Source organism: Balaenoptera physalus, assembly GCF_965194825.1.
Source record: "Balaenoptera physalus genome assembly, chromosome: 3".
Lineage (NCBI taxonomy): Eukaryota > Metazoa > Chordata > Mammalia > Artiodactyla > Balaenopteridae > Balaenoptera > Balaenoptera physalus.
This window is the reverse complement of record NC_138890.1, coordinates 130,560,146-130,586,349: the sequence shown is the minus strand read 5'-3', so window position 1 is coordinate 130,586,349 and position 26,204 is coordinate 130,560,146. Positions and strand designations below refer to the sequence as shown.

General features: G+C 36.6%; 2 protein-coding genes across 8 annotated transcripts in view; one reads left to right on the top strand and one right to left on the bottom strand.

Annotated features, from left to right (window-relative positions):
• The window catches only part of LOC309658581 (uncharacterized protein), a 133,273-nt gene extending 127,036 nt beyond the window's left edge, over positions 1 to 6,237 (top strand). Inside the window, exon 5 of the mRNA XM_082457429.1 lies at positions 1,446 to 6,237. Coding sequence (XP_082313555.1) covers positions 1,446 to 1,488 — 43 coding nt within the window. The 3' untranslated portion in view covers positions 1,489 to 6,237. The remainder of the gene's footprint in view (positions 1 to 1,445) is intronic.
• The window catches only part of PDE4D (phosphodiesterase 4D), a 1,115,543-nt gene that overhangs the window by 983,450 nt on the left and 105,889 nt on the right, over positions 1 to 26,204 (bottom strand). The window lies entirely within an intron of this gene.

The window sequence follows — 26,204 nt, the reverse complement described above, 5'->3', positions numbered from 1 at the left end:
CTTGCATCATCACAAGAAGGGTGAGTAAAGTAAAATAAGATAGCTTGAGAGAGAGAGACCACACTCACATAACTTTGATTACAGTATATTACTGTAATTGTTCTATTTCACTATTAGTTATTGTCATTAACCTTTTACTGTGCCTAATTTATAAATTAATCTTGATTGTAGGTACGTATGTATAGGAAAAAACATAGTATATATAGGTTCAGTACTATCCACAGTTTCAAGCATCCACCGGGGGTCTTGGGATGTATCCCCTGTGAATAAAGGGGGACTACTGTACTAAAATACCTATCCAAATTATGACAAATCTGGATCTATAATGAGGATGGATAAAAGCAAATAGTATGTCTTACAGTAAGATAGACAGAGAGAAACTACTGATCATTCACTAAAGGTTAAAATAAGGAATTATTTAGCTCAGGGACAAAATGGTCAAAACCTGATGTAATTATATATATATAGGAAATATACAATAGACTATCAGTGAAGTTGAAGCAAATTATAAGAAAAATAAAATCAGCTTTATTTACTAGCTATTATCTTTAGAGGCTATAACGAAGCATCAATATTTTACTATCGGTTAGTGAGAGACACGATAAATTGTCTTTTTAATAGGGCCTTGGAAATAGAAGAATTTGGTAATTCAGGGAAATACAGTAAAATCTTATTATAAATTGAGCTATATTTAAGAAAAATGATGACTCTTTTGAAGATAGTAACCAATAGAATTAGTGACTTATTGGGAAGAACATAAGTCTATTCCTCTTTAAACCGTGGTAAGTTGACATTTATCCATTTCATTTGATCAATGTGTATAGTCACACTGAATAAATCAGGCTTTTTACTTTGGCAAAACTTACTACATCATTTCTATTTCTCTCTCATGTATTTATCTGTAGAATTACAATATTATTTTAAACTTCCCTTTCATGACCTCAAAACAGTATTTTCTGAGCCATTCTATAATCTCAAAGGGTAAGACAGTCTACAGAGAGTCATTTGTTCTCAGTAGGAAAGATGCTCATTCTCACGATATGTTACCTTGGTGTCATATAAAACACACTGTGGGCTTTGGAATAGTACAATCCCATGTTCAAATCCTACCCTTTCTAGGCAAATCACTAACCCTCTCGGAGTTGCTTCCTGTACAGTTTGGGATAACTTACTGGGTAAGATAGTTGTGAAAAGTAAATGAAAGCACCTGTCGTACAGCTTTCCACAGAGTTGTCATTCAAATATATGATTTTTCCCTCTTTGCTACTTTTTCATGGGTCCTTTTAGGTGACAGTGTAAAGCAGGAGATATTGCAGAAGCTTGTGAAACTTTGTTGCTGTTCAGAGCTCCTCAAAAAAGAAAAACTACATCCATCTTTGAAATCTATATTGCATATTTCAAAGAACTGCAGGTCTCCTTCTTGAAAAATCTTTATGTCTTTGCAGGCAGGTCAGCAGAAAACTTAATATGGCATCATTTTGTGGATAACCCATGGTCATCATCACCAAATAAAACATCTCTGTATCAAGCATCTGACTCTCCTGAAAGTGCCATTGTGATAAGAAATCATCTCCAGATTTGGCAAAACAAATGTCTGTATCCACGTCTGCACACAGTGTCTCTTTCCCAATATACTTTCAATTGAGTCTCTACCCGCTGAGATCTACGTATCACTGGCAAAGTGCCTCACCTTTCATCTGTGCTGTTTTTTGGTAAAGCACTAATTTTCCTTGAGAGACTGGCAGAATTTCCTTTCACTATCATATTCTACCTTTGGTTGTATACTGAGAACCAGAACATAAAAATCCCCAGCAATTTATCTTGAATGTCTGATAACCACCTCATAAATGATCGCTTTGGGTTTTGAAGAGCTTTGCAATAGGAATTTCAAAGACAAGACATTCAAACCTCTCTTCAAAAGTCAGTGTTGATGGTTCTACAAGAAAGTAGATGCCTTGGTTATCCTACCACTTTTATACTCCAGGACTCAAAAATATAGTCTCAAAAAGAATAAGATGGTACATTTTATGTTGTACATTTTTTTTACTATAATAAAAATAGAGTGAATGATACTAGGTAGCTATAAAATCTGATAAAGTCAAGTAATTGCCATTAGCCTAACCATTAATCTCAGTATTAATTTCGCCCACCTGACAGGCAGATGTGTCCATCATTCTTGATGACACCCTAAGCACTTAGAGATTCTGCCCATTAGCAAGCTGAAAACTGGTGTGGGCTTTTTGGAGAGGGGCATTTTCACACCATCTGGATAAGTCAAAGGGTCATGTAAGATCACAGTCATCAATACAATGTCTAGAATCAGTGGTGAAAGCAGAGCAGAGAGAGGAATTTGGCAATAGGCATGTGAGAAAAAGACACAGAGTTTGTTTACAGTTTTTTTCTCCAGTAAAAATATTTCTAGGGTAGGTTCTTGGATGAAATAAAAAATAATATATATTGTTGGCTCAGAGTCCTTTTCATGAGCTATAGATAAAGGACTACAAAGTTTCAAAGAAGTCTTGAGACTCCTTTCTTCGCTGGTAGACTATATCATACTATCTCAGAAGATAAGTAGGAACTTCCTGGGTAAAAAAGATGTGAGAAGGGCAATAATGTGGGGAGAAGTGAATAGGAAGAGCATATACACAAAAGTAAGAATCATGCAAATTAAGGATAGTTTCAGGGGATGGTAGAGTTCAAGGTTTTTAGAAATATGGTTATGGGTGGGGAGTGTATTAATTTCCCACTGTCTCTATAAGAAATTACCACAAACTTAAAAGTGTAAAGCAGCACAGATTTATTCTCTTACAGTTCTGGAGGTCAGAAGTCCAAAATTAGTGTTAGCAGGCTTGGTTCCTTCTAGAGATACCAGGCGGGAATCCATTCTTTTCCTCTCCCAGCTTCTAGAAGCTACCAACGTTCCTCAGCTTGTGGCCACATCATACCAATTTCTACTTCTATTGTCACATTACATTCTTACATCTCTCACCTTCTTGCCTCTCTCTTATAAGGCCTCTTATGATTATATTTAGGATCCACCTGGATAACTAAGGAGCATATCTCCACCTCAACATCCTTAAATTAATCACATCTGCAAAGTTTCTTTTGCCATGTGAGGCCATATACTCACAGGTTCCAGAAATTATGATGTGAATGTCTTTGGGAGCCCTTATGCAGCCTACCACAGCTGGTAATAAAAATTATGATAATATCTAACATTATGATGTGGTAGTCACTACACTAGGTACTTTACCTGCATTATGTAGCCATTTCTCTTTCTCTGAAAGATGGGAATGATTAAGGATAATATTTAAAATGTTTAGAAACATATATCAAGGCATTGAGCAATGAGATTGGATTCCAGACATAGTCCTGGAGCTCTCACTTCTGCATAGCTCTTCCTCTGCTGGATCCAGAGAGTTCCACATGGTCCTAGGAAAGCAGTCAGGAACTCCATGCTGTGCTGTGAGCTTACTGATCGAATTGATAGTAGCTTACTGCACACATATTGGAGGCAGGCCCACTGCTAAGTATTTTACATACTTTATCATATTTAATCCTTACTTTAACCTTCCTGGGGAGAGACTGTTATCTCCATTTTACAGATGAAGAAAATAAGGCTCAGAGAAGTTAAATAACTTGCCCCTGTTCATACTGAGACTCACTATGACAACAGGACCCAAACTCTGTGGGATTGTAAACACCCTCTTCCTTCCATCAGGTTACACTGTGTCTTATTCCAAAATCCAAAATAATAATACTATCTAGAGATACTTAAGGATCATCAAACCAAAACGATGGTCCGTATAATAAATTACATATTAGATTTGTGAAAATAACATAGCGGGTTCTTCTTTAATGACAGAAGTTAGCATGGTCACCTCTGCTCCCCAACAGAGAGGGTCCAATCATTAAATCAAATAACCAAGCTAGTTCTTGGGAGGGGGCCAGTAAGGCTCATTCCAGTGTTTGCATTGCCAAAGGAATCTCAGTGATATCATGTGTGCCTCCCAAGTATGAGGCTTAACACAAGGAAGTCTTTGGTGTTTTAAATCTCTACCATTGGCCATTCTACTGGTGCCAATGTAACATTCCCAGCACATTCAAACTGTGAATTTTTTAATATTACACAACAAATAAAATTAATTATACTCTTCTCAGTTTGCTTGGGCCTACAGAATTTAACAGACATCAAATATATGACACCAACTGATGAGTTTCAAAATAAAGTTTAGCTGGAAATATTACAGTCATCATCTTTCATCATTGCTTGGAAATATCATATTCATTTTTGTTTGATGTGCAACAAATGAATTTATTCATGTGAAACTGTTGGATTTTTTGTTAGTTTTCTGAAAAAATAATTATTAAAAAAAGAGAAATCAACTGCAAATTCATAAGATAAACATGGCTCTAAATATTTCAAATAACGTGTTATCAATGGATCCAGGCACAAATGTCCTATGACGTGTGCACACACCCTCGTAGAGAACATAACAGTGTGAGGACCCACCAATCAGTGCCTTCAAGTTAAAATAAGGAGGAAATTTTGTTTATTTTCAGTAACATCTGGTCCCCTGACATATGGTAATTCTTACATTAAAAAAAAAAAAAGGATATGAGCTCATCAGCAGAGTGAAGCACAATAACAAACAAGGTGGCTGATGAGACAGTAAAAAGGTGTTGGTAAATTTACACACAACATTAACCTAATGATTTATTCCACTTTCTCTGCAAATGCCCATGAATACATCCGAAAAGCCATATATATATTCATACCTTCAAAATCTTTTTTAAAAGAACGTTGGAGAAGTCATAAAATTCACAGAATTTTGGAAAAGAAATGAACAAATCCTGAGTCTCCTTTATGACCTGACACTGAGTCAGTGCCGTCTCCCCACCAAGAGGGCCTAACAAGGGCTTCTGTTCCCCAGTTACCCTTGTGTCCTTACAGGCCTAGGTGCCCACCTCTGGGGGGATGAAGTAAATCCGGTCGATGAACCCTGACTTGGACATTTCAGGGTCCTTTGGTTTACTCAAACCAAACCAAACAGTACTTTGTTTATAAATGGTCTTAAAATTTCATTCATGCCCAGGAGGGTGGGAGCAAGGGAAGGAGAGAGAAAACATGAAATACATGCAAAATCCCAAATGCATACTATTTCTAAATATTTGATCTTATGATAAATCTTAACATTATCTCTGGCTGCAAGGGTGAGAACTCATTATGAGATGTTATCAGAGACCAGAAGAATCCCACGCACTTCAATTAGCTAGATGCGAGGTTAATTCAGATAGGATTTTATGGTTCTCCATCACAGCACAAAACCAAAGCAAGAATATATACGTAATAATACTATCTTGTGGGTAGGGCTGGAGAGAGAAGAAGCCATTACAAAATTCTGAAGGTGAGGGAACCAGAGTATACTATAAGCATTATGAGTTGAAATGTTTAGCCTAAAACCTAAAAACTAATTTTAATAGATGTATAAAGTACAGAACTAAAAAGCTCATTTGAACATTTCCTCAAACCATTTTTATAACATTTCAATGGGGAAATAAAAGACAAGCATTGTTATTTTCATTTTATAGGCAGTAGATGTTCACATAAAGTTTTAAAGTTCGTGAGTTGTCCCTAATTTGTTTCCGTTTCAAATGAGAGATTAATGCATTAATTTATAATTGGCTCTTACTAACACTTGTAACATATCTTTTCTACTTCAGGCCCATTTATTCATTAATTTACTCATTCATTGGTCCTATTAATATTTATTAGTACCTATGCTGTGCCAGTGGCTATGCCATGTCTCAAAACTTCAAGGCTGAACAAGAGGGAGAATTCTCTCTGCCCTCGTGAAGTTTCTAGTAAAACAGAGAAGACATATATTGGACAATGATCCCTAAAATAACTAATAGATTAATTAAATAAAATGAGTGTTACAAAGGAGACATACAACACATTATGAAAGCATATAACTCCTAACCCATTTATATACAGTTTTTTTCAGCTGAAGAAATCAAAGCTAGTATTGAAATATGGAACATAGCTGTCCAGCTTTTATTCTGATGGCTTTTATTCTTCAAGTGATTTCTTGAACAACACTAAAAGATCTTAAGACAACTACTTTGTTTTAGTGTTATGGTTATTATCAAATTGATCTGAAATAAAATTTTACATCAAAAATTAGACATCATATAATCAAAATGAAATATAAATGATATGCTTATATCACCATTATTTTTAAGATTTGGGAAAAATTAGTTGCTTCCACTTTTTTTTTCTTTCCTTGCAGGTCATATTCTGTTTTGAAAAAACCCATATAAAACAAAGTTCTTACTACCTATGTCTAAGATGTCTGTGGCCCTGAAACCATGTAATCCTGTGTTTTTAATTTAACCCACACCAAAATACTTATTTATAATTTCTGAATTTTAAGATGCTTTCTAGGCTAATCAAAAACCCATAGATGTCCTTTCCTCAGCAGTAAAATTATAATAGCCACAAGGAGGAACTTCTGCTATTGTATTGAGGTTCCTTTCATTCTCTTTTGGATGATGACAAATAAACAGAGCCAGGTGAAGTACAATGGCTGCTCAGGACACACCACTTGACGTTCTTGAACATAATACTTGCTGTAGAAAATAAATTCTGAAAATATTGTAAGTTCTATATTTTTATCATTCGTTTCTAAACACATAGATTTTGAATGCCAAATCGACTCTACCCACCAAACTGGAAACACTTCCTCTTTCAAGTTGTCTAGTTGTCTTTGTTTCTTGAGGTGAATTCTTTAAGTTTCACAAGTCCAAGACTACGGGACTCATTTATCTATCTATAGCTTCCCTCAGCCACAAGGTTCATATTTTATCAAGATCTAAGCAAAATTCTCTTTTGAATTTTTCTAATGTAAACACTTATAGCTCACCACACACAGACAAAAAGCCATGCCTCTTTTTGGGTACAAGCGTATTGTATAGAAGGACAATAGTGCTAACACGTCATGAGCAGGATGTGGCTGAGGCTTGATTTTCCCCCAGTGAGGTGGGATTTTATTATCCCATCTCTCAACTCTTTCACCAATTTCCTCTGTTAATAAAAGGTAAATGCTGATGAACCTGCTGGTTGGGTGGAGATCCCACCTGTGGACACAGAATGACATGGTCCTAGTTAAATTTGTGTATGGCTACAGTCATGTCATTTATTTCACTGTAACTTTGGCCAAATAAGTTAATCAACTTCTATTTTGGTTAAACTCAACCATTACTCAAAGTTTCACACTTTGTGGAAAATTTTTCCATGTGCTTAACCACTTAAATTGGCATTTTTGGAATGAGGTACTATTTAAAGAACAAACTATCCATTTATACATTATTGGTATAGGTGATAATAGGTGTATGCATTCAAGACTAATGTTACATTATAATATAATGAACTACTTCTCTACAATGCCGCAGTCAGTCCCTAAGTAGTATGTCAGATAATAAACACTGGCCTTAACTCTCTCACATCACCCCTAATTGTGTATTCTTGTTCCAATTACTTCAAGACTTTTGAGGAAATATTTTAAACAATGAGTTTTTCTTTCCTTCTTTAAGATTCTTACTTACTTACAATTAAGTGAACCTAGAATTTTAAGAAAAAAAAAATTCCCTTCTTACTTTGAAGTAGGATACTTTAATCATTTTAGCTGATTAAAATAAAAGCTTATGAAAGTTTCACTGACTTTGATTAGTCACTTGAGTTTTATGAATCAACTATCATTACTAGCTCTTTTAAAAACACCAACGATGAAGTCACAAACTGCTCTGAATTCTTATTCTGAGAAGTAATCACTCCATGAATAAAACTGTAGGATTATGAGATCTATAGACGGTATCTATATCCCACTGGTTGAAAAATGAAAATGTTGGTTCATGGTCTTGTGTTTGGCTTATTTCTTTGTAGAATTTTGTAGCTATAATCATTGTTCTGCACTGTTTTCTTGTGGTACTGTTGTCCAGAGCCTCCATTTCTCTAGGGGAAAAACATGGGTCACTCCTTGTCATGTCTCAGTCACCCTCTAAGAGCAAGAACTCTGATCATAAAGCATCCAGAATGCTGCAATATTCACAGATAACAAGAAGCAACTCAATATATGTATAAAGAGGTAATTACAGATGCGAAGTCATTATCAAAGATTAAGAAAGCAAAAAAAAGTTCAATCATTTAGGACATCACAAAGATCAACGGCATCAACAAATACAGCTGTATATTCTACATTGCATATTACTCAGCTTTCCCAGATTGGCAGCTCCTGTAGGGCAGGGACCAAACTACAAACCTTTTCATTTAGCAGGATTATATTACAGTGTATATTACAGATGGCAAATATCTGTTCAATTTAGTTAAATAGCTGAGAAAAGGGATAGTATAAAATCACCGAGAAAACCACCTCATTAGTTTATGAATGACGTCTCTGTTGACACATACGTACTTCCCTTTGCTGCCTCATATAAGCTCCAAACTTGCAGCAGTGATGACAAATTTGCATAGGAGTCTGGGCAGAGGAGGAACAAGGTCAAGTCAGGGTGGCTACTGTCTCTGAGGTGTGCACATGTCAGATTGTGATTGATTACCTCAAATCTTTCTTCAAACCAAAGATAAATAAATTATAAAAATTGGTTTAGGACAACCCAACTCATTCTTCTTCTCATTAATATTAAATGACTAAATTACACATATAATAAATATTATATATAATTATTATGCATAGTTTATATATATTATAAATATGTAATATTTATTATATGTGTTACATAACATAAATTATTATATAACTATATATAATAATTATACATATATTACACATTTTATAATACACAGCCATACATATATATACATACATATATATATATATATATATATATATATATATATATATATATATATATGAAGTTATGACTGTGTATTATAAAAATAGCCAGGTGCCATGCCTTCTTCTAAGCACCTTCATGTATTACCTCATCTCATCCACATAATAACTCTTAGAGATAGAAACTATTATTCAATAGGAGATAAGAAGATGGAAACAGCTTGAAGTTAAGTGCCTTCCCCAAGGTGACCCAGTTAGTAAGTGGCAGAACCAGGATTCAAAGCCAGGCAGCCTGACTACAGAGCTGGAGCTGTTAACCTCTATAATACAGTCTTCATGTCATACCATAGGGTGGAGGGACCATGGACAAAGGGTGGTAACACGAAGAAACAAAATCACTTACAAGGAAGGATAAAAAGAAAGAAAAGTTTAACAGAGAAACCAAGGCTGGGGGGCGGGGGGTATTGGTGGGGAGAAGAAAGGAGAAGTGAGGAAGGGAAGAAAAGTGATGAAAGACTTCACTTTTATATACAAATACTAATAAACGAAAGCAGTGCATGAACTGTGTCCTTGCTGTACAGTTTTTCCTAATAAAATTGTAGGGAAATGAGAAATCTTTCAGTCGCTGCTCATTGCCTTTCATCTCATCTCACCATAAAACTTGGGTAACTGCCGTATCAAAAAAAACTCATAAAAGAAAATACAAATTTACGTATGAATCATCCTCTCACTTCTACTCCTGAAAATTGCCTGACTTCTTCATTGTATTTAAGATATCGGGTCTCCCTTGAATGAACCCATCACAGCATTTTCTATCTCAGTTGAAAATACAAAAGGCCACTGGCCTGTATTAAACATTTTTTCCAAATGAGGTTTGTGTGCTGAGAATCAGAAGTTTATACTGAGACTCTCTGCTCAGAGGTCTGTCATAATGTAAATGACAGGGAAAGAAGGGAAACAACAGTAGCAGTGTAATCTGTCAAAAAAGTGTGGCCAAACACAGTGATCATTTTTTGTGCTCAATGGATTTCCCCTGGAAGAGAGACTGCAGACTGTTTGGGGTAGGGTTGGGGAGCTGTAAATGAGCTCTGCATAATCACAGAGTTTCTTCTTGTCTATACATCTATAATTTGAAAGCACAATGATATATTTTATAAGAGAAGTTAAGAGGCTCAGGTTCTGGGCTCTGCTCTCAATCTTGGGCAACCTACCTTATCTTTCTGGGCCTGAGTTCCCATATCTTTAAAATAAAGTATCCTTTTCAGTTTTTATAATCTATGACATTTCGTTTACAACCACCTTTGGTGAACACCACTTTGCACATACAAGCTAGCATGTGTGCATGTGTTTGTTTGTGTGTATGTACACACACACATACACAGCTTGATATTATTAGGACTTTCTCTCTCCAGATAGAACTATACCTATTTTACTCACAGTCAGTACTTATCTAGCCTAAAAACATCTTTGGATAGCACATTTAACATCTTACTAGGAAACTCATTTCAATGTCTAATAATGCCAACTGAAAAGAATTTTCTCACATGTATAAACAATTGATTTAGAACTGGGATTTCAGCCATATCTTAAGATGAATAAAAATGTTAAGTTCTCCTATGATTTAGATAGGTAATTGAATGTCAGCTTATATTTGATGAAACCAAACTCTTTACACAGAAGAAATTGGAAACTAAGAGACATTTAGATGATGAAGGTAAAAGCTTTCATAGCAAGCCAGGATTATCAGTGAAGATGTTATGTAAAATGGAAAAAAGACCAGTAATCAATCCAGCAAATATCCATAGATTTGTAACTTGAGAAGTAACAAAATACAAGGGTTAGGATATCCTCACCTTCACATAAAGTCATATAGGTCCTCTGCAATGAGGCATCTGAAGGTGTATATGTCTTAGAGGCCTAAATTTATGCCAGTGGCATTTAACCATGAAAAAATTAAAAAAAAAGAATGATATGGAATCAATAGAACTTGGCAACAAAATGAAACTGAGACTATAGATCCTGAGATACCAGCAGGGTATTTTCTTGCTCTTTCCAACCAGAACATTCTGCAGGGTCCCTCTTCTTTCACCCATCTATCAAAATTTAGTCTTCCTAGGTACACCCAGGAAAACAAGCTAGAAATATAGAAGTCATTCCTGACTCTTCTCTCTGTCACTCAGCATCCGACAGTCACCCAGTTGTGTTGATTTTTACTTTCTAATTTTTTTTAATCTAATTTATCTTCTCTCCATTCTTACTACCTCGATAGAGGGTTTTATCTCTTCCCTTAGCTATGAAAACAACATTTTAGTCAATCTTTTACCTCTTAACTCTATTCTTCATGCAGCCAACAGAGCAATCTTTGAAGAACACAAATCAATCTATTAATATGTCCCCCCCATGCTTAAAATACGTCAGTAGCTTCCAAGGCCTTTTCTCCTATCCCACTGTTAGCATCACATATGGGATTATTCCTGTGTGATCTGATGCCCCTCAGCCGATCCCTCCGGTCTCATCTGTCATTACTCCATGACTCATATTTGTTTTGTTTTAACAACACTAAAGTAAGTACTTGGATTCCTCCACGTACCTGACCTTAGCTGATATGTCTGTGATTTCAAAATGCATTCTTTGCTCAGAAAAACCCATGCCTCCCTTCTTTAATCTTTTCCATATCAACGTGAAAAAGTCTTTCATATCTTTTAATATTCAGCTCTGGCAACACCTCCTCTCAAAAGCCGTTCCTCATTCACTTCCTCTTCCATACCACCTTTAGTTCTTTCCAACCCTGTGGTACTATCTCTGTGTTATACTTAGGACATTGTATTGTTCTTTTTTTTTTTCTATGCTGGCTTCTCTCATTAGCTACCTGTGACATCACTGAGGGCAGAGAATATGTATTATTTGAATTGCACAGTGTCAAAAACTCCATAAATATTGACTAATTAATATAAATATGATACTGGATTGCAATCTCTAGTGTTTCATTAATGTCAAGTGTATTTAAATGGATATGGATATAGGTACTTATGACTGAAGTCATTTTTCACTTGAAGGAAATAGATGTCATATTTAGAGAGAAGTTATGTAATTCCTGTCTCTAGATCTGGAACACAATATTACAACTGACTGCAATTGTGTTAATAGAAAGAAGAGTTTAACTTTGGCTATATATAGAAGGGTTGATAGGCCCCTAAAACTGTATATAACATGTTTGTGTAAGTATGACTGTTCCAGAGAGAAACTTAATAAGATTCTCCAAATCTGTTTCTTTATAGTTTGTTGGTTTTAAATCCTCTACTTAAAGTGTAGAAAATAGACAAGAAAATACACTGTGATTGACCCTCAGGTTAACCAAACCCATGGAAAAGCAAGGCATCAAAAATTGATGTCTAAAGGAAACTTGAAAAAAAAGGTGAGATTTTAAAGGCTCCTGAATGTATAGCTAAAGTTTTGAGCATTTTGAACTATGTTGATTATTCTCACTCGTGCCTCTTCATAAAATTATTAAACTCTACCTGAACATAATAAAAGTGAGCAGTGTACTAAACTCTGGGCTTTCTTGTTTTTTTGTATTTGATCTGCTGATTTTATATTGAGAGAAATATTCAACAAGTGGTCTCTAAAACCAAAACAATGAAAAGTGAAAGAAAGAAAACATATAAATGAAAGTAATATCCAGAGAAAATGTTGTCTATACTCTTAACTTGTCTCTTGAGGAAAGAGAAGATGGAATGAACTTAAGGGCTGCTAAAAAGCATTTCTACAAGAAGCTTTTTTATGGATTGAAGCTAAGTGAGAACTGATAAAAGAAAGATCATGAAAGTTAGAAACCCCCATAATAACATCTGCAAGTTTACTGTTAATAAAATAAAAGTTTATATTGCTAACCTCATTCCCCAATAATATTTTAGAGAAAAAAGCATAAGGCATATTGTCATCCATATGATAGATGCCACATTGTAACGCCATAGTATAAAAGTCCTGCTTGTTTATTTTTATGAAAGAAAATAAATCCCAAATCATATTTATTTATTGTTCTTGAACCCTGAACAGTTACTTATCTCAAACCTTTATGTATAAATATATACATTTATAAGGTGGTGTCACCTATACTGATACATTGTTTCTAGCCTCTTTGGGAAACTAGAAACATCAATGAAATGAGAAATTCTATTTTGGCATTGTCTAATATATATATATTTTGCAACAAAAATGTGCTTCCTGTATTCTGCATGATACTGTAATGGTACACACATGACAGGCATTTGGAAAAACCCGTAAAACACTAGGAATTTTGCTAAGAATACCTACTTTTGCACTGTGGACATCTGAGAGCACTGGTGGCATGTGTTTGTGACCTCTGCACCACCTGGTTTCTTGAACTCTAGTAGCAGCCTCCTGATTCCCTAACTTCAAGCTCTTGGAATGACTGTGTACGCTTTTAATTATTTGTATTATATACTGTCTTGTATGAAATTCCTAGAATTACTTCTGTTTCCCTGACTAATATGGCCATATGTATTTATTACCTCCCCCAGCTCAGATGTCATAAAGGAGAGAAAAGTACAAAACAAAACCATAATGGTAGTAAGGAACTGGAAGAGAGTCATCTGAAAACAGAAAATTTCGACAAACTTATAAAAGTCAAAGCAGATAAAGAAGTGATAACTAATGAAACAGAGTAAACCATAGCTTGGAGTGTCTTGAGGGGATATAAGTAAGAGAGAGAGATTGATTTACACAAACAAAATGGCTCAGAATTCCAAACCACCAAGTACAATGCAGTCAGGAAAGAGAACAGAAGTGAAATGGGGAACTGGCAATAGGAGTAATAATTGTAAGCCTCCCTGTGTAGAAGTAGCCACTACCCATCCTTGTAGGAAAGCAGACACCCACTAGTCAGGCCACTCTGCCATAGGGAAATATTTAAGGACTCTTTACTAGAAACGAAAAGTTCACTAAAATAAGTAAGTAAGTGAAAACAGTAATAGCTCCAGACAAAGGATCTCCACAATCTGGCATGTTGTGATCCCTCAATAAAACTGTCCATTCACAGCTCCATCACCCTAAAGCAAATTACTAGTCAGAGTCCGTTCAGTTTTTCATCTCTTGAACTTGAATAAAAAGATGATCCTGGGGCTTCCCTGGTGGCGCAGTGGTTGAGAATCTGCCTGCCAATGCAGGGTACGTGGGTTTGAGCCCTGGTCTGGGAAGATCCCACATGCCACGGAGCAACTGGGCCCGTGAGCCACAACTACTGAGCCTGCGCGTCTGGAGCCTGTGCTCCGCAACAAGGGAGGCCGCGATAGTGAGAGGCCCGCGCACTGCGATGAAGAGTGGCCCCCGCTCGCCACAACTGGAGAAAGCCCTCACACAGAAACGAAGACCCAACACAGCCAAAAATAAATAAATATAAATAAATAAATAAATTTATAAAAGAAAAAAAGATGATCCTGGCTCATCAAGCATCTGAAGGCAACGTGTCTTGAAGGAGACAACCCAATATACACAAGCAAAGAAAATAAAATGACCTCGGATGAAACAGATAGTTTGGAGAAATTTAATTAATAATTCTAATTATATGCTAAGAGAGATTTAAAATATTGCTTCAATATAACAAGGTATCATGATAATGTAACAATCATAAAACAAGACAGAGCTAATAAAAGTTAATAACAGGATTGCTAAAATAAGAGATTCAGTGGAAGGGTTAGAATACAAATGTGAGAAAAGTTCATAGAAAGTAGAATTTTTTTTGAAAGAGAAACAAAAAATAGGAAACATAAGAAATAGGGAAGATCATCTAAGAGATCATACATCCAACTACTACTTCCAGCTACTACTGTCAAAGAAATACCAGACAAGAACATTTCCCAGGGCTTACAGAGCCAAGTCTGGAGAATGAAAAGATCTATGACGATGCGCAGAGGTTACACCAATAAGCTGAGGCTACCTCAGGAGTATCCACAGCTGCTGCAAGAAAACTGCATTCACTGTAAGAGGAAGCCCCCCCCAGGGTCATACTGAAGATCACTGCAGCCACTGCCTCCAGGCCACACTGCTGGAATCATTCCATTCATTCTACATCTGATGACTCCTGAACTTGCATCTCCATTTGCAACTCTCATACCTCAAGGCCTGTAAGTCTGCTCTACCTACATATCCTGCAGAAACCTCAAATGTACCATATTCAAATCTGACATACCATCCTCCCCCACAGACTTGCTCTTCCTCCTGTTTATTTCTCCTGTGTCTTTTTTCCCCTTGCTTCCTCCTGTTTCCTTTTTCCTTCCAACTAGAAACAACCTAGATATTTGGGAGTCATCCTTCACTCTTCTCTCTTACTCACGTCCACATGCAAACAGCCACTGAGTTGCACCAATTTTACTTTCTTTTTGAAAAAACTCCAATCTCTCTTCTCTTTTCCATTCTTACTAGCTTTGTGTAGATTCATATAAATTTGTAGTAATCAAAGGTAGTATTGTCAAGGCACTAGAAAAATTGATTACGGAACAGAAAGAGGTCAAAACCAGACCATGTACATGTGGAAACTTACAACAATAACACAAAAATCTTACCGTAATAATGGTGGCATTTCAGGTAAATGAGAAAAGCATGGTCATTCCAATATACGGTGATGGAACAATTGGTTATCCATTTAGAACAAAAATGTTATAATCCTTTTTGACAAAATCATAATCACAAGTACAGATGGATTTAACACTTAAATGTAAAAAACCAAAACTATAAAAGTACTAAAAGAAAAAAATAAGAGATTATATTACACGACCTTGGATTAAAGACCTCTTTAATAGAGGAGATTAGTAAAATATGGTATGCAAATCACTGAAGACAAAGCAGTGTAGGCTCCTACCTTCCCTCTGTGGTGCAAACAACGATTATGGAAATTCTTTAAAGCATGCTTTTCCCAACATGTTATTTTTCTTTCCTCCCCTTACCCAGTTCAGGCTTAAATGTTCCAAAATGTATCAGCTACCACTTTCATGTAAGGCTCACCTACCTCTTTATCTATCAAAAATAATAACCCACAGTTGAATTATAGTTACCTTATTTATCCATTACTGTATTTCAGGCTTTGTGCCAAGCATCTTACATACATCATTTTTAATTGTGAAGACAACTTTCAAGGGAGCTTTTGTTACAACCATTTTGGCATAATTGCCTCCATCTCAATCTCCCTTTCTTAAGAAAATCACCTTTTAAAAAACTGTTATATACTTACCTCAAATAAGTTACAAATAAAGGAAAGAAAAATGATGAAAGTAAAACAAACAGTTTTATAATCTCACCACAAGAAATTAAACATTAACATTAGGCAAACGTGATTCCAGACATCTTTCTAAGAATGTATTATGATCAATAGATTGATGGGGAGAGAGAGAAAGAGAAATAAGAGAAATATTTTGCTAAAACTTTGAATTATATACTTATTATTTTTATTTAAAATTATTAAATTTGATTGTAACTAATGTTAACAGAAGGAAAATAACTTGAAGATAAAATTGTTAAGCTTTATATAACCACAGGATATTACATTGGATTTTAGGATTAAGAAAAGAGATTATGAAAACTTTGAAGGCATTAGGATTATTTTTCAAACAATTTAATTTTAGACAACTCACTCTCCCCTCTTAGAAAAAAGAGTGTCTTAATATTTTCACATTCTCTCCTTCTAGCCTCTCATTCCTTCCTCCCATCCTCCCCCTCTTCTCCTAATTGTTATTCTTACAATGACCAGGTTTATAACATGTATTGTCTCTCTATAAACACAGTTTCTATAATTGTTTATAATTCATCCTGTAGATGAATTTATTACAGAGCAATTATGGGACAGTCCTTCTAAAAGTTTACAACTATTTGTAAATTATACATGTATATGTACAATTATTTGATTAGTGCATTTTTTTCTTCCCTGAGACTTAAGTCCCAGCAAGGCGGGGACCCTGCTCCTCTTTGCTCACCACTGGAAAACCACACCTCACACAGTGCCTGACACAGAAAAGGTATTCAATATTATTGGTTGGATGAAGAAGCAGTATGTTAAGGGCTCCATGGAATACACACATAGAATAATAATAATGGGATTCAAAAGAGAGTGAGTTGGTCAAGAAAAAGTTTGTAGAAGATATTGTCTTGGAGGAGCAATGGATTCTGACAGATGACAGTGTCACAGCTCAATATGTGTTTTTATTTTAGGGGTGGGATGGAACGGAAGTCAATAGGGAATTGGTTCCATGACGTGTGCATGATATAATTTTATACCTTTTGTACGTTTTACACAGAGGAAACTGTCTGGAAGGATAATATCTAGATGTTAACTGTAGTTATCTGAGAGTAAATTGATTCCAAATAATTTTTTTTCTCATCTTTGTATCTTTCTCTAAAAATCTATCTTTTAAATAATAAGCACATATCACTTTCATAATCAGGTGAAAAATAATAAAGCGATTTTCATCTTGGAAAAAATATACATTGAAAACAACATCTACGGAGGGCTTACTTTGTGCCAGAAAATGTTCCAAATACCCAAAATATTGATTCATTTCATATTTGAAACAAAACTGTGAGGTAAGTTTTATTGTTGTGCCTATTTTACAAATGAGGAAAATGAGAACAGAGAGAGGTTAAATACTTTGTTCCAGGTCACACAGCTAATAAGGAGAGGAATTATCATTTGAAACCAAGCTTTCCAGCATTTATTTCTCTGTCCATAACTACCTCTCACAGAAGAGCGAGACTTTGACAATCAGAGTTCTCTTCATACTGCTCTCAATTAGAGGAAATCCAGGCAGCACTAAGGGCAGGCACAGCAATCTTCTGTGGCACTTAGCAATCTTCTCATTTTCCACCCGTCCACTTAAAAATTTTAATAACATCCAATGAAGACCTTCGAGCTTGTTCATTTGACTCTCTCTACCAACAACAGGCCACATGCACAGCTGAGCGCATGTCATTCAAAATCGGTTAAGATGCAGTCTCCTGAACAAGCTGCATATGAAATTTACCCCCTCCTGTATCATTTCTCCATCTTCTTTTCTTAGATTAAATCAATGATAATTCATCACCTTTCTTCAGAGGGCCATTTCCAAACCCTTCAATTACATTGGCATTTCTGTGCCCAATCTAAATGTCATGCCTCATCAGGGTCAGATAATGAAATGTGACGCCATCTATTTGGCTGAGTTTTCAAAGGCGAAAACTCAGGCAAATAGATTGCTGCCCTATACATCTTATCCATCATTCTGCACTGCCTGCACTACTAAAAGAGCAGGAACTACAGGTAATTCTTACCCTCTAGGCAAAGCCTATGCCCTAATGTAGGACAGAAAGCCAAATAAAGTAGCAAATCATTCCTAATAAACCTTGGATACACACCTTCCAGTGCGACTTCTGGGCCTTTTTAGTGTCCTTTGTTGCTCAACTCAAAGGGACTCAGAAAGCAGGTTTTGAGTATAAGCCTCCTTCTCCCAAGAAGCTCTTTATTCTGCTACTAAGAAATTGGATAAGTCAGATAGAATCTATGCTTGATCCTGAATCCTTAACAGGTAGGCTATTGCAGATACAGTGTAAGTGGGTAGGAGGTGGGGATAAAAGGGAGGGTGTAGGACTTATTCTTTTTTCATGTGTGAAATTTATGTTTTACATGCCTGTTCTATACTACATCTTATGGTGATTAAGTGTGTGAGTAGTTCACATGATCTGAAACTTTTTATTGATACCTTGCAATATATTGTATGTCCCTGCACACAAGATACTTTTCCATGATAGTTCTATTTAACACCTGGAGATGTTTCTGAATGATCTCTTGATAGTACAGTGAGCTTTTAGAGCCAACTCAGTTCATTGGAACAATGTAGGCAGTTGACCTAGAAAACAGAAGTGAAATATTCCATTGGGGTCTAGACTCATTTAATTCAACTAACCACATAATTATCAAGTCTTTGTCTCATTTTCTATTGTGTGTCTCCTTCCTAAAGCATAAAATCACCTCAGGAAAATGACCAGGAAAATCTAAGATGAAACCACAATTTTCCTCATTTATGCTTTCATTAGATCAGTCATCTCATTCATAATCACTGCTCTGGCTTTGTCTACATTATTTAAGTTCCTTCTTTTAACTAATCTCATTTGCTTCCATCTATGCTGACATGCATTGTTTTCTCCTGAGACACAGTAAAAAGAGAAAATTGTCGTGCTTTTATCTACTCATGTGTTCTTTCCATAATCTGGCAGGGAGCTCAGTACTTAATACAGCATTTTATTGTCACACGATTACATCGTCATCCATCACCACCTATAATTTTTCCAGAGAAACTACTTTGCTTCTCTGTAATTACTGATGTTTCTGCAATGATCACAGACAATAAAATAATGAAAAAGGAAAAAGAAACTTCAAAAACAAGAGCAATAAAAGGATAGCATTCTCTGCCCTCTTTTGACACAACTAAATTCTGTCCTCTGACATCTGATGTATTCACTCACATATGCCCACCTTTCACTGATTTATGTTCCTGAAGTCTCTTAACTCTGGAAAAAGCGCTGAGCTGTCCTGTATGCTTCGATGTTAAGCCCAGCTGCTTGCCTCTCCACTAAGGGGCATCATGCATTCTTTAAGGGGATTCTGTATGATAGACTAGGACAGTAGGAAAGAAGATTGGTTGGGCCCAGAGGGGTATCTGCACTTGGCTTTGAAAATATAAACTAGGAGTGAAAGAGATAGGGAAGAAAGCTCAGTCTATTTTCTTGAACATCATGGAAGGAAGACACGTGAAGGTTCTCCTTTAATTTCCTTATAAATTGGTTATAAGGAAATTAAAATAATAAATGAATTGTTATTATTTGTAAAAATGAAGAACATACCCCAAATTTAGACAATCTAATGGAGTTCAAGAGGAGAAAGTCCATTAGAATACGACTGTGTCTTGATGGACCACACGTTTGCGACATTTTGAAAATTTCAGCGCCTTACTGCCTATTTAACTAAGCAGCATGGTTTTCCCAACGTCCTCCTTCTATAAATGCTGTAGTTTCTTTTAGTGAATGAAAAGATCATCTTGATTACTTCAAAGTACTCCTTAAGCAGATTTCTCCTTTTTCCTTTCCTTCTTCTCAGTATCACATATCAAGGCACTAATCCATGTTCCCGGCATAATCCTGGATGCACGTCACATTACTATCTCTATTTGCAAAAGTTCTGCAAGCTAAGTATCATTCATTCTCTTTTGCTAAAGAATGAAACTCTATGTTAGAGAGGTTAAATAGCTTGCTGAGTTCTGGCAGGTAGTAAATAACATGGCTCATATTCAGAACCAGGTCTGACTGGCCCCCAAACTTGTGCTCATTCATTCTGCAACTCCAGGATGTATCACTGGGCTTAAGTCTAATCATAGAGGCTTCCCCCAGACAGTAGAGAGCTGTATCACAGCACTGGTTAAAGGCGGAATTTCTGAGGCAGGTGAGGAAATATTCCAGAATGAGGGTTAACTGCTCTATGTCACAGAGAAGGCGTGACTTCTGTGATACTGATTATATACCTAGTTGTCCTAACTGTGCCCAAAAGGGAATTTGGAATTTGGCTGTTTGCTATAGCAGCACCTCTTTGCCTGAGTTGATCTGCACAGCCCCTTTTACATCGGAAGGTGAGCTAGGAAGGAGTTTTATACCTTGGACTTGCAGTTGGTGGTGTTAAGGGGAGGGAAATAAGAGGCAAGAGAATAGTAGGTGTTGTGGACTGAATTGTGTCCCCTTAAAAAACTCATACATTGAAGCCCTAGGCCCCAATGTTACTATATTTGGAAATGGGGCCTTTAGGAAGACATTAAGGTTAACTGGTGTCATAAGGGTCAATGCCTTTATAAGAAGAGGAAGAGACATCAGAGCCCTCTCTCTCTGCCACGGGAGAACACAGCAAGAAAGCAGCTGTCTGAAAGCCAGACAGATCTCAGCAGAAACCTGACCATGCTGGCCCCATGATCTCAGACTTCCAGCTTTCAAAACTGGGAGAAAATAAGTTTCTGTCCTTAAAGCCACCCATTGTATATTATCGTATAATAAAGCCTGAGCTGACTACAGCAGGGGTTTGGGAAATGGTATCTGCCACCTTTCTTTTTAAAAAATATTCACCCCTGTATACCTATTCACAATTGCTGGTTTTGTTTTTTGTTTTTTTTTTTAAGAAATCTCCATTTTAATTTTTATTTATTTATTTATTTATGGCTGTGTTGGGTCTTCGTTTCTGTGTGAGGGCTTTCTCTAGTTGCGGCAAGTGGGGGCCACCCTTCATCGTGGTGTGCGGGCCTCTCACTATCACGGCCTCTCTTGTTGCGGAGCACAGGCTCCAGACGCGCAGGCTCAGTAGTTGTGGCTCACGGGCCCAGTTGCTCCGCAGCATGTGGGATCTTCCCAGACCAGGGCTCAAACCTGTGTCCCCTGCATTGGCAGGTGGATTCTCAACCACTGCACCACCAGGGAAGCCCGATGGTTTGGTTTTTTAGCCCAAATGAAGAGAGGAGTTATAGTCAGATGATGAAGTAACTATATTCATTGAAAAAAAGTCTCTGAGCACAAACAGTCCTGCTTCATGCTATAGGTGACAAAATACAGCATGGAGTTGAGTAGAGGGTCCTTGTGAGAGCTAGTTACATCCATACTCAGGCAGTGACATTTTACAACAGAAATTAATGCCTGCTCTTTATAGCATGCTTATCATAACATACACTTTTTGAAGTTTTGCCTGAAATATAGAGATAGTATAGTAATACTAAATAAGACTTTTTCTTTCTTTTTCTTCATTCTATTTTTACAGAAGAAACTGTTTCATTATCCATGTCAGATAATTTTGCCTGATATTTTCAGGAAAAGCTCTGACATGCTACTCAAAAAGCACACATCTATTTTAACTTCCAAAAATGTTTAGTTTCATCAGACATTTTTCTGCTTCTAGAAATACATGTCGTAAGGTAAAATGATCTTCCCAGGAACAAAAAATTACCAGAAGAACATACTAAGTGACATGGTGCTCATAAGGCTGGTACTTCTGAGAAAAGGCATAGGAGGAATCTGAACATATTCCTGCCAGGTATCCCACTTAAGAAACACTCACTAAAAAGAGTATCACCAAATTCCTTGACACACCTGGAGTCACTTTTTAAAGTAAATGATTCATGATTTCAGGTTATTTCATATGCAATCCATGCTTTTACTAAATTTTTTTCATCCCTACTGAACATTTTAGACAAGAGACCATAATAGGATGAGACAGCGGTCTCACTGGCCTTTGATAATAGCAGCATCTGCAAGGGAGAAGAGGATTCCCGTTCCCAGAGTGGATATAGGTATGGGAAAACGGGGAAAACTCTGTGCTTTGAGAAGCTGTGTGGCTCAGGCTACTGGGAGATGGAAAATGGCTAAGGGTGGCTAGAAAAGAAGTTGGTTTTATCAAAAAAAAAAAAAAAAAGAGTTGAAACTCATAAACATGACGCTAGTCCCATTCATCCAATTGCCCCTTTCTTTCCCCAAATACTTGGCAAGATGTCCTCAGGGCTTCCTTTCCCTTGCTGGGCATCATACATTTTTGGGACACTCTGGGCCCCGAACTAGTCTAGAATTCAGGCTCTCATTCACTGCAGTGCTGCACTGAATGGACAGAGTGCTGTTAGAGGTCCCTTCTTCAGTCAAGGGCATCAGAAGCTGGAAGGCACAGATTTGCTTCTATGTGAGGGTTGGGAGGAAGGAAGCAAGGCTCTATTCTGCGTGTAGCCTCTTCCTTTATTGTCTCAAAACTTCCCTCTATCAGCTTTCAGAGACAACCAGCCCTACCAGAGGGAAATGTGACACTGTGAAAGAGGTACAGAGTGGAGGGCATGCAAATTCCTCTCATCCCAGTCTCTCTGCGCCATCCTGTAAGCCATCATTTGCTTTATCTAGGCAGGGATATCTCCCCTTCTAGTCTTTCCAACACAATGTTAAAATATAGGGTAATTGCTTTCTTGGGGGCCAAACTCAGCCTCTCACCTGCCTGAGCTATTTGCATTAAGGAAACATGGCTAACCTTACAAGGACACCTCCGTTCCTTGGGGTGCAAGCTACCAGGTCTTACTGGAAGGAAGAGAGAGAAGGGGACCCACTGCTCTCTGCTTACCTGGCACTAAGTCACCATGCACCATGAAATTTAACTCTCCACCCATTTTTTTCTATCACCCTTTCACCTTCAACAGTTTACTAATTATTTTTTAAAGATTTTCTTACTTTGATATTTTTTACTTCCTTTAGTTCTAAGCTTCTTTTCTTAATTCTTAATTTAACTTTCTTTACATGTTCATTTTCACTACATAAGTCTACTCTTTTAATATTTTATCTGCTTTAATTTTATTTCTAAACTTTGGCTTCATTTGCATCTAACTTTTTATGTCCTCCTCTTCTTTCCTTCTATTTTTCCACAGGCTTATCCTCAGAATAGTGAGCCTTCACTCCGACCAGGAAGGTAGGAAGCCCTTTCTCCCCAAACTTTTGTGACTAGTACCCCTCCAGACACCCACATTCACCTTTTTAAGAACATCTCTTCAAAATTCTACTTCCAGGAAATTCAAAAGGCCACAGGTTGATAATTCTCAGCAGGACTATAATTCTCTATAGCTTATTGTTGCCTGCTAATATTTCATGCCATCAAGTCCATGTCTCAAATTTCTATATATCTTCAGTCATACATAATGATCCAACTGGGTACACTATGCAATAGTTGGTAATAATCTAAAAGGATTTTTAGAATAGGTGGTCATATCTGGGAATAAACATTCGATGCCAGTGATCTTCACATTTTTTAGTTTTATATTTATTATCTAAAATAATTTTGATAAATTATTTACTTCCCCATATATTTTCAAGTCAAATCTATTTTTTTCATCATAAGTATAAATATTTGCAAGGAATGGGTTATCCAATAGTAAAATTGACATGTTACACTAAAATTGTTAAATAATTTTCTTAAAATGTATTCACAGAAATCTAAATGCCATAGTAATTTGGTACCATCCAAATTTTTCTTCTGAGTAGAGCTATCATTATAATCATATAGTATATACTTATTCAAAACATCTTATAAGTTTTAGTAACTGTTTAATATAAAAACTAAAATTTCATTGGAAATTCATCTCAATGAAACAGATGGTCTTGAATTTCTCAATTTGCTCACTTATTTGTGGGTGAATATATCTCACTGTTAGAATGAGACAAAGTTCAGAACAAAATCTACTCCTATATTTTAATTCTATAGTAAGTGCTACATATAAATAAGTATGTGGGAATGGGAGGAGTTTTATTATGCAAATATCATTAAATCCCTTGAAATCCTGATACATGCCAAAAAAGAGAATACACCCCAAAACAAAATGATGTAATATCAAAAATTATTCTCAACTCTCTATCAGCTTTAGACCTGAAAGCTCCTCCTTCAATTTTGTTAAAAGGGAAAAAATTAATGACCACTTTTCCTGCACAAAAAAAATTGTTAATCATTAGAGTGATTCACTTTTTTAATACCGCTACCAAGACAGTATGTCAAATTGTCCCTTTGATTTCTACTGAAAAAAATTAGATATTTTTCATAGCAATGCACCATAGTGATAGTAGGGGTGGAGAAGAGTCAATTTTTTTTTCTTCTTTTTTTGTAAAATGGGAGAGGGGCAATTATGAAAAAGGGGACTGGAAAAGGAGAACTTGTGACTCCATCCAAATTAATTCTCAGGTAGATCTGTTTTAGGAAGGAAAACACATGTTAATTGAGGGTTTAAAAATGATGTTCTTAAAATGACCCCCAATCAGGTAATCTCTGTAAGGCCTTCACATAACCCAAGTTACACATGCCCAGTTTAAAGACCACAGCTCCATATAATGCCCCTGATTTGACTTAGTAAGGGACTGCCAAGTGTTAAATCTTCCCGAAGACATTAATGAGAGAAGGTACCGTATCGAGTCAGCAGGCAGGCCTCAGACACAGCTCTACACCGGGTGGAGTCTAACAAGTATTGAAAGATGGTGTCACCTGCTATTTTGACGGGGTCACCGGTTCTTGAGTTTTGGGCAGGCAGGCCTCATAAACAGCCTACCTCACTGGCCTTGGGCTCCTCTGGAGGTTTCCTCAGTGCACACGAAAGTGACTAATACTTTACTTCTTTATAGTTTATTTACTTATTTCTTTATTTCTATGAAGCAATTAGAGAAGGAGAAAGGTAACTTCATCAAGGTCTTAGACACTACTTCCCATCATTTTCTTCCTTCTTTGCAGATTAAAGGAGGGTTTTCCCCACTCTCCCTCCACCCCACACTATAGCAGAACCTACTACAATATTGCACAAAATGGTTTTACCCCTCAGTTCTGCCTCTGAAAGAGCCTTTCCTCTCTTCTTCCTGACCTGTGGTACCCCTCATATGGTGCCCAGCACCATTTTTCCTCCCCGTTTTGCTGATGGCTAGGAAGTTCCACTCCATTGCAGAGGTGATCTTATCCACAACTAGCCTTATTTCAGGACTTGGCCAGAAAGTGATAGGCATCTCTTGTACTCACAACTCACTGGCCAGATTTATCAGCATGCACCACCCCTTCCCCCCACCCAAACACGAGGGAGCAGGAAGTGGGATCCTACCCTGCATCTGCACAGAGGGAGAATGTTACATGAACTGCACTAGGGCTGCCACGAAGCTCTCTCTTTCTTCATTTCATGCCATTCCCCACCCCACCCCAACTCACTGTAGCCATACTGACCTTCCATCATCAGATTCTCAGTTGATCTTTGTACATGCTGCTCCCTCCTCTTAGATTTTTCTTCTCCCACAATTGCTGATCCTTTCTCTTTCTTCAGCTCATAGCTAAAATATTTCCTTCCCAAAGAATACAACATCTTGCTTCTCTCAATCTGAGGTAACCCCTTCTATCACTTTTTCAAAGTTCTCTGGTGATCTTTTATTTGTTTTGTAGCTCTCATGTTCACTTATAATTAATTATACGGTTATTTGTTCCCCTGATTAATTCATGTCAGTTTTCTACATTTAACTGTAAATGCCCTAAGAGACCAGGTTCATTTTGTTCACTGCTGTGAATACAGCTGATGACTAACTTGCAATTGTACAATAAATATTTGTTAACAAAGTGAATAAACCCAGAACTTTTTAGGACTTCAGCTTAAGTTCCTTTAGAAAGAAATTTCTCCCTTGCCTCACACCAAATACATTTTATAATTTTAGACACCAAATATGGAAATAGTGCTACATTTGACAAAATATGTTGAATGGCAAAAACAAAACAAAACAAACAACAAGGAAAAAATGGTTAGG